Consider the following 9634-nt stretch of genomic DNA (forward strand, 5'->3'; position numbering starts at 1 on the left):
TCTTCTGACATCCAAGCAGTGCTGTTGCTGTCACAAGACACGCTAACACACAGCCCTACCCAGTAAACATGTGTGGATGACTGGTTGAACTGAGTAATTTATTGGGTATTTAAGAAATCCTTGCAATCCAGTTTTAGGGGGTGCGACTCCCACTTTCAAGTCTTTGCTTTTTAGCAGTGGTCATCTAGGCCTTACCCCTAGCCTGATATTGGGGATACTGTTCACATTCAGGACCATGAGGCCGTCTTTTGGGGGGCCTAGCTGACCAGTACCAGGGACCTGGCCAGTGGTGTTGACTTGGGGATCTTACATGGAGAGTCAATGCAGACTCAGCTCGTCCCAGTAGGCTGGGAATTTGAGGGACATCTTCCTCTGCTGGCCTAGGAGTATGGCTGGCACCCAGGAATACTGGGTGCCAAATCTCAGTGGAGGAGAAAAATACTCTTATAAGATTTGGTATCCAAAAAGGCATCAGGCTCTGCTGCTTGGCACTCAGATGATTTCCCTCAAGCCACCTCTTTGCACCTTAGGGTCCTCAATTTTTGGATAGAGATATCTCTGATGCTCACTTTGTGGGGTTGTTGGAGGGATTACTTGACTTTTGAATGTTGTCACTACTTATGTATTTGACGTCCTGGTTTGGCTTCTCTGTAAACTTCTTGAAGGCAGAGATTATGTATATTGCATGTTCCATTAGAAACTATTTATTTGCACCTGACCACTCTCCCCTCCCGTGAGCCTGTTTTCTTATCTGTCAGATGGAGATAATAGACTCACCTTGTTTTTCACATAAGGTTATTATATCCTTCCTGTGAGATAATAACTGAGAGAGTCCTTTATTCATTGTAAAGGGCTATATAAATAAGAGGGATCAAGGCAACACAGCAGGTCTTTAGTTTCTGCTATGGAATCTCTGTTTTGAAGGGCCCTAATAGCATCAGATGTCCTCCAAGGTAGCAGTGATCAATTTAATCACTACTATTAGTACTATGTACTATGTACTTAATAACATATATTTAAACAGAGCTACACATCTAGACAGTTCCTAAAGACTACAATTCTTTTCACTGTCCCATAGGAGCGGCCTTAGCGGGATTTAATAGCTGGGGGTTTCTTCCAGAAGTCAGGCAAGGCAGTTTAGGAAAGTTTTGGTTTAAATTCAAAGGCGGCACAAAGAATCCAGGAATAATGCGGCGGATCCTTTAAATATTGAGATGAAAGGGCGGAGCCGTCGTCAGGGACGCGACTGGGCCGCTTGGTTTCCAGGAAATGACATCAGGCGGCCGCGGAGATGGAGGACGTGCTGGACCTAGGCGAGGAGCGGCGCCGCGGCTCGGCCACCTCCGTGAGGACCGACTTGGGGGCTTGGGGCTAGGATTGGGCGGGTGCAGAGGGGCGACCTAGCCGGCCCGGCTTCCCGGCGGCGCCTCCGCCTGGCCTGGCCCAAGTGGCCGGAGCGGGCGGGCGCGGAGCCGCGCGGGGGCGAGGCCGGGGAAGAGGCGGCCTCAGCCGCCCCGCCCCCGGGGTTGCGGTGGGCTCCGCCGCTACTGGCCTGGGGTTTGCTTTCTTTAAAATTCTCTGAAAGCAGAAAAACAGATCCTGCCTCTGCCAGCTTCTGGGACCGATGGGAAATTTCCCAGCCAGGCTGCGCTTTCTGGAGCCACGAGTGCTAACTCCCCTAGAGCGGGCATATCTGAGAGTGACCGGAGGCGCCCTGGGCCAGGGTCGCACTTGCACCCATCCCAGGGCTTTTTCCTTGAGACTTCTCATGCCAGAAGTTCGTGTAAAGACTTCAGGCAGACGGGAAGGGCCTTCTCTTGCCCGGAGTTCCCACAAGGAGGTGGGCGTCACCTCAGTTTTATGATTTAGGATTTCGAGCGTGGAGGAGTGGCTAGGTGCTGGGGGCCCGGAGGTCAAATAGAGTATGAAGCTGCTTACTGGGTTAAAAAAAAGTTAGCATTGTGTGTCAACTATAGTCAAATCTAAAAAATTAAAACAAACAAACCTTCCCCAACTTCGGTTTCCTTTATCTCTGGAATGGAGATGTTGATATCTACTTCAAAGTGCTGCCATGAAGATGAAATGTAGTAACGCATGGGAAGCATTTAATACAGAGCCTGTCACACGATAAGTTATTAGAAGAAGTCAGCTGCTGTGGCTTCTGAGGCTCGTTTACCCAGTTATGTATATAGTCAGTAAATCACTGATCTAGAATCAAGACCCAAGTTCAGTGTTGTTTTTTAACTCCATGGCAGTCCCATCAAGACTTTTTACCTTTAAAATTAGTCAAGATCATGGTCCCTGGAAGATTGGGGCAACACAGCAGGCCTTTGGTTTCTGCTATGGAATCTCTGTTTTGAAGGGCCCTAATAGCATCAGATGTCCTCCAAGGTACCAGAGAGGAGCACCTCTCAGGGAACAAGAACAGTTGTTCTACGACGCAGGTTGTTTGACTGGCCAAAGAGAAGATTAGGTCACCGGGTCTTTCTGATATGTGAACTTGTTTGGTCCCTGGGAATGTAAATGTAGTTATGCATTCATTCTTTAAACGAATACTTATTGAGCCCCAACTGTGTGTCAGGCATTGGGTTAGGTGCTGGACATACAGCAGTGAAACAACAACAACAACATCAACAACACAGGGGCGCCTGGCTGGCTCAGTCGGCGGAGCATGCAACTCTTGATCTCAGGCCCCACACTGGGTGTAGAGATTACTTTAAAAAATAAAATCTTAAAAAACAAAAGCAACAAGCAAAGTCCTTGTCGTCAGGGGGCTTACAACCCGGGGGGGGGGGGAAGATGGACAGTAAGACTCTCCACTTAAAATATACGTACATTTAAGTATAGTAAAGTAGTTTTTCTACCAGTCATTTCCGTGGATTTATACAAGGTCTTCAAAAGGCCTAAAGCCTTAACATACTTAACAGTTATTAGAGAAACCACCCGGAAACCGCATTTAGAGACAAGATCATTGACTTTTTGTTTTAGCACAACCCCTACGAGTAGTACGCTATGTTCAGATACCAAATGCTAGGACAAGTGGGAAAGGGCAGTGATAGGCAGAGGGGCGGAATTATCTGCCTTGGAAAGAAAACGAGCTGCTGATCAGAAAGATTGTTTCCATCATCCCTGAAACCTAAATTACTGATTAGAATGTGAAATGTAAACAGGTCGTAGGGGTTTTTATGCAACCCCCGTGTAACCCCTCTCAGTTGTTTGGTGCAGGCAGTTTTTAGAACACCTGAAAACTGAAACTCCAGCATGGGATAGTGGAAAGAACTGAGGATCCGAAGACGGAAAAAGGTTTTGCTTTTCGATTGATGTCTGCCACTTACTTGCCTTCCTGGGCCTCACTTTCCATGCTTGTGAAAGGGCATCGGTCCTCGTCCCTGTTACTGTGAGAATCCAGTGAAGCCACATCAGATGAGATCTAAAAATGTTTATATTAATGCTGGTTTTAGAAAAGCCAACAAATGATAATATAAATATTTCGACATCCACTGGTCTGCCTAAATAAAGTTTTATTTCTGTGCTGGGAAGCATTTGAGACACAGAGCCTCCACCCCAGGAGGGCTTTGGGAAACACCTCCAGATGGTTCATTTGATGACTCAGAATTTAAAGTGTTCTGATTTCCGAAGCTGATGTCTCAGAATTCTTGTAAGAGATTTCCTTTACTGTCTAGAAGCGCAAATCCATATCATACCCAATGTGGGGCCCGAGATCAAGAGTCGCATGCTCCACCGACGTCAAAGCAAATGCTACCTGTATTTACATCTCTGGTGCTAGTTGCCATGGAATTTAGGAGTTCTTTCCCCAAATTCTTTTTGATAACAATTTCATGCCACGCTGCAGCTTTGAAATGAGGCCTTTCTAGAATCCTGCATAAGAACATGAGAGCCTTTACCACCTTCTTCCCTGAGCTTTGGCATGAGGTCTCTCTCTTCATTCTAGAGGAATGTCTGTGTGCATTTCTTTGGGTAGGAAGGCTCTATGGCAGTTAAAAGAGAAACCTGTGATCATTAATCCAGGAATTTCATGTTTTCTTCTCAAATAGAAATGGCCTCAGGTGCTTTGTTTTAAGGGTGTGGAAGCATTTTTTAAAAAATATGTTCAAGTTGCTCAAATCCCATCCTCCACCATGTCATCATAGATCCTGCCCTTGCTTACCTTCCCGAATTCTCGTCCTCATAGTGGCTCAAAGATGTTTGGGTCAGCAGCGTTCCTCATCTCTCCTTACAGGGACCCAAGATGGGTCGCCGAGCTCAACAGGAGTCAGCTCAAGTCGAGAATCATCTCAGTAGCAAGAACTCCTCTTCAATTCTGACTGGAGAGGTGGGTGTTAAAAAAAAAAATGCTTTCTAAGAGTTAGTAATTACTTAATGAGCAAGGATTTGGTATTTCATATTTCTTCTCTCCAATGTCAGCCCTTTGTCCTATCTTGATTTGGAAATTCCCTTCCTTGGCATTTGCCCTATTAGCAAGAAGTGAAAGCAGAACGTTTTTTCTTTGATGCCAGAGTAGTTTCTGTGCATTGCTTTATATTCTCAGTGAAGAACATTCTTAAGTTCGCTGAAGCAGGGGACTGGGAAGTTTCAAAATCCAGTGGAAATCCAGGTTTTTATTTCTGCCAAATCAATGCCAGTGAGCCCTGCTGGTGACGTAAGGTTGGATTACACAACTGGACGTTTGCTCTCGGTGGTGACCTGCACTTGCTACAGTTTTCAGGCAGGAAGGGGATTAGTGCTGGCCTTAACTTTCCTGGAAACTTTTCTGAGTGGCCTGGAACTGTGGGAATTTATCCAGCTGCTCCATGGAGGGTGGGTAATCCCGATGAGCAACACTTTTAATGCCAGGGCACTATTTTTGGCAGTTCACTCAGAGCCCCTTTGCATCTTCCGCTGTCCAGTTGAATAAACTTTGCTCTTTTTAAGAATCAGTTTCGGGATAATCCCTCTGTGAGCTCTTCCTAACTTCCCCAGGCCGGCTTAGGGCTCCTTCTTCTCTGCCTATTATGAGACATCTGTATGTTCTCACACTGTATGCTAAATTTCTTTTTATGTATCTGTCTGGCCCCACTAGACAGTGACTTCCCACACAGCAGGAAACCTGGCTCCTCAGTTATCTAGTTCATTGGCCATAGTAGGTTTAAAATCGATGAGGGGATCTACACTGAGAAGCCTAACGAGCTAGACAGGTGCATGAGCAAAGCAGGCCAGGGACAAGACACAGGCACACTTACAGTATCACGTATGTAGGAATATTCTTCACTTTCCCGGGAAGCAAGTTCTCCAGCATTTCTGTGAGCAGTCCACATGGCCCTTTCGATTTATCTTTTACTTTCTCACTTATTGTAGAAATGTGGGTACAGAGCATCATTACTCTAAGGTAACAGTCATTCCAGTACAGAGGAACTGGTGGCTGGCCCGTGGCCACATTGCCTGGAGACTGTAGGGAGAGGTGGGGAGATGGGTTGTGGGAACCAGAGGCCACATGTTCCCTGTAAAAAGGAAACCACTGCCTAGCTGAAGCTGACTGATGCTGTGGGGACTATAGGCCCCGTATCGCCAGATCCTCTGATTTTCCGCGAGATGCTGACAGTCGACAGTTTTGTGAGAAATCAGCACATTTCCATAGGTTAGCAACTAATTATAACAATTAAAACATCATAGGCCTGAGGGTGGTCAGTTTGTGACTTTGGCGACAGCACCTGCATTATAGTGCTTATTACGTTGTATTCTCATTGTTTCCATGACTGGCCCCCTCATAAGATGGGAGCTTTGGAAGGCCGGCTGTCACTCACAATGCCCAGCACAGGCATGAGGTGGACAGTGCAGGGTTGTTGGGGGGGCCAGTGAGGTACACCGTGTGTGATGAGGGCCATCACAGGCTGAGGAAGAGTGTTGCAGGATGGGGGGTGGGTACATAGTGGTGCACTGGAAGCCCAGGGAAGGGGGGCGGTGGTATAATGGAGGAAGATGGTGAGAGAACACATTTCATACCCAACCCTGGGTCTGAGGGACCTTGAACTGTAGTAGTGTATGTTGGCTAAGCGAAAATGGGCAAGCAGATGACTGGGTTAATGGAGTCTCCTCTTGACCTCTGGCCACTTTAGACTGTGGGTCTAGGAAGATCCATCCCAATAGCAAATCATTTATTCATTTCTTCAACAAATAGTTATTAAAGTTTATTATGTGTCGGGCACCTTTGCAGAGGGTTGGCATATTTCAGTGAACAAAAGAGAGAAAATTTCCTGCCATAATGGAACTTTTACTCCTGTGATCACTGGCAGCCAGAAAGACCAATCACATGTCTACTTAATTGTGAAGGAGGTTCTAGGCACTTGTAGTGGTTAGGTGATGGGCCTGTGGTGGGCCAGAATATCCTGGAATGACCTGATGGCCTTGAGGCTCTGTGTAACCCCCACACCAAATCAGCTTCTAGGCTGGGGTCAGTAGGCATTGTTCACCACCCCACCCCGCCGCCGCCCCGGTCCCAATCGCTTTCCCCTTGGCTCCCAGGTGAGAGTCAGGACTGTGAACAGCTAACTTCAAAGGCACAGACTGTGATGACTTTTCAGGGTTTCATCCTTTCTGGAAGGATGATCCCCCAGGGACATTTACCTCTGGGCCTTAGCATTTTTGTGGGAGAACACGATGAAAAGTCATTCTGTTCTTCACCCAACTGGTGCCTCTGGCCGTGACATGCTGGTCAGAATTCCAGGGATTCCTTCTCTCCCTGGGTTGACTGAGGTTTAAAGCAGTGTGGGCAGCCTCCCCCGGGGGCAGATGCTCCCTGTGCTGTGTGGAACTTTTTGGCTGTTTCTTTCTAAAATTAGATCCCAAGACTTTTGTGTGTGCCCATTTACGTTCCAGTTCTGAGTGTGTGACCTGACGTATTTATTTTTGTTCCCTGGCTGACTCGATTCTAGGATGAAGCTATCGCTGAAAACGTAAACATGGCACCTGGGGGCCGTCAGACATCCTGGAATGACTGTAGAGTTAAGTAGGAATGTTTGGTTGGAGGCGAGGTGGTGGAGTTGGGCGCTCTGCTGGAGGAAGCACAGAGGCAGTGTGCTCGAGTAGAAAGAACACCGGGGCCTGGCACCAGATAAGCGGGGCTGGAGACCCAGCTCTGCTAACTGCCTGGATCTTGAACAAGTCCACTAATCTCTCTAATCCTCCGTTTCACTGTCTGTCAAGTGGTGGTAACAATGCCCCCGGGTTGCTGTGGGGATTAAGAGAGAGATGCATTTGACAGCACTACACACACGTGCGTTCCTTCAGGAAACTTGCAGGTAGACGAGGACTGGACAGTGCTTTGCCTTTTTTATTGAAGGGCAGCCACGTAGGAGGACGTGAGCCTGGGTCTCCTGTCAAACTGACTTGGAAGTCTCTTGGAGAGCTCTGACTCATTTACCCGTAGGTAGACTAGTAGTGATCCAAAGCAGTGTTTGTGCTTCCTGGGCACAGGGGGCATTCTTTATGAAGAGTGGATAAGAGCACAGGCCTGGGGGTCCTGAAGTCCTGGGTTGAAATCCTGGCTCTGCTACACATGAACGCTAGGACTCAGCAAGTTATTTAACCTCTTTTGTCCCCCCCTCTTTTTTTTTTTCCCCCCCAAGATTTTATTTATTTATTTGAGAGAGAGAGAGAGCTCATGCGATGAGCGGGAGCAGGGAGGGGGCAGAGGGAGAGAGGGAATCTCGAGCAGACTCCCCGCGGAGCATGGAGCCCCACTTGGTCGATCTCATGACCCTGAGATCATGACCTGAGCCAAAACCAAGAGCTGGATGCCTAACTGACTGCGCCACCCAAGCGCTCCAGGAGCAGTACAGCCTCACCTCACTCAGCCTCAGTTTCCTCATGGGTAAGGCAGGGATAGCAATGTCACATACTCCATAGGGTGGCTAAAGAGAAAAAATGAGATAATCGATGTAAAGCCCTTCACACAGCCTGGCACATAGCGCCCAAAATGTTGCTGATCATTATTATTTCTGTAGAACTTGGATGGTCTTTTTATTTTGCTTTAACCCCCTCTACTAGGGTTGAAAACCGGTAGCCTTCAGGTTGAATGTTGCCTGTAGTGATGTCTCGTTTGATCCATACAGAGTTAAAACTTTTAAAATTTGGCGGTTATTTATAAATTAGGAAACTTGACGTGAAAATCCCAATTCTGGGCTTCTCTTTAAAATCAGAAGTTCTGGCACAGTGGGAATGCTGGGCTGGCACCACCCCCACCCCCTCCAGGGCACCAGTTGGCCGGAGCTGGGTGGAACTGGCAGTGGTGCTTGCTTACATGAGGCCTACCTGGTGCAGTTTGCCACGCCTTTCTTTCATACACCTGTCAGATTAACTCACATTTGATCTGCCTTCTCCTATTTCCATTTAAGTTTAGAACTCCTGGTCTTTGAGGGTGGATTGATTTTCAGGCATCCTTGTGTATCTATTAGTATTGAATTTGGACACATGCATCAGAAACTTTTGATACCAGTTTTTTAATCAAGCAGGCACGATTTTTTAAAAGATTTTTTTCAGAGAGAGAGAGAGGGAGAGCAGGGGGAGGGACAGCAGAAGAGGAGAGAGACAATCCCAAGCAGACTCTGCGCTCAGTGTGGGGCCTGATGCCAGGCTCGATCCCAGGACGCCGAGATCATGACCTGAGCCCAAACCCAGAGTTGGATGCTTAACCGACTGTGCCACCCGGGTGCCCCCAGGCATGATTTTTCTAACAGCAGGAAATCCAGTGGAGGGCAGAGGAGGGCAGATGCTGTCACTGGGCAGTATCCTGCATTACCCTGGCCCCTTCTAGCCTCCTCCTCTGCCATCTGGAGCTTGTGACTTGCTGCCATAGTTGTAAGATGGCTGGTGGTTCCACAAGGATCAGATCTGCATTCCAGGTAGGGAGAGGGGCCATAGTTGAAGAGTTCAAGGTGCATGTCCACTAAGTTTGTTCCTTATGAGGAAAACAGTAGCCAGAGACCTCATCAAGGAGACTTCTAGTTATATTTCATTGATCAGAACTGGCTCTTAAAACAGCCTTAAGTTTCGAGGGACTTTTCAATGAGGCATGTTGCCATAGCCATAACATTGGGGTTTTGGGTGAGGGAGAATGGCTGTTGAGTAGGCAGTTTGTAACCGACGTGTCATAATTTTTTTAAAAAGTAGAATTCATACACAGATTTTTTTTCACAGATTTGGGTATGACAGGAAAGAATTATTTTTAGTAATAACAACAAAAAAATACACATTCCTCTCCAGAGTTCTAGTTTAAAGTTGTGTAGAGATCAGTGAAACATTATATGCCCTGAAATTCCAGGATACCTGATTGAGTTGCCTTTGTCAACTCTTCTGGATCTTTTCCTTCTGCCCATTTTCTCTGTAGCCTCACGGGGCTTTCTGCCCCTACCTGTGGCTCAGTCCAGGTGGTTAAACGCTTCCTCCCTCTCTGAGAGGAGAGGGAATGTCTCTTGATTTGCCTGGTCATTCAGTAAATTTCAAATAATTTGGAAGAACTCCAACTGTCTGATTGTACTGAGTAACCTGAAAGATGAGCTCTTCGTGTAGTTTCACTCAGAGTTGATTAGAGTTGTACCTACTTCTTTAGAGTTGTCATAAAGAAATTAGGTAATACAGA

The 9634-nt window shown here is 47.0% G+C and overlaps 1 protein-coding gene across 2 annotated transcripts in view; it reads left to right on the plus strand.

The window, feature by feature from the left end:
- The first annotated feature begins 1263 nt into the window (after window positions 1-1263).
- The window catches only part of IFT43 (intraflagellar transport 43), an 80258-nt gene continuing 71887 nt past the window's right edge, over window positions 1264-9634 (plus strand). Inside the window, exons 1-3 of one of the 2 annotated variants that reach the window (XM_073895612.1) lie at window positions 1264-1345; window positions 4241-4333; window positions 6930-6998. In XM_073895612.1, the coding sequence (XP_073751713.1) occupies window positions 1292-1345; window positions 4241-4333; window positions 6930-6998 (216 nt within the window). In that variant the 5' untranslated portion in view covers window positions 1264-1291. The remainder of the gene's footprint in view (window positions 1346-4240; window positions 4334-6929; window positions 6999-9634) is intronic. The other variant, XM_025869597.2, reaches the window with a different exon arrangement.

The sequence above is a fragment of the Callorhinus ursinus genome, unplaced genomic scaffold (genome assembly GCF_003265705.2).
Source record: "Callorhinus ursinus isolate GAN/ISIS: 27379988/994484 unplaced genomic scaffold, GSC_fseal_2.0 scaffold8, whole genome shotgun sequence".
In the NCBI taxonomy this organism is placed as follows: domain Eukaryota; kingdom Metazoa; phylum Chordata; class Mammalia; order Carnivora; family Otariidae; genus Callorhinus; species Callorhinus ursinus.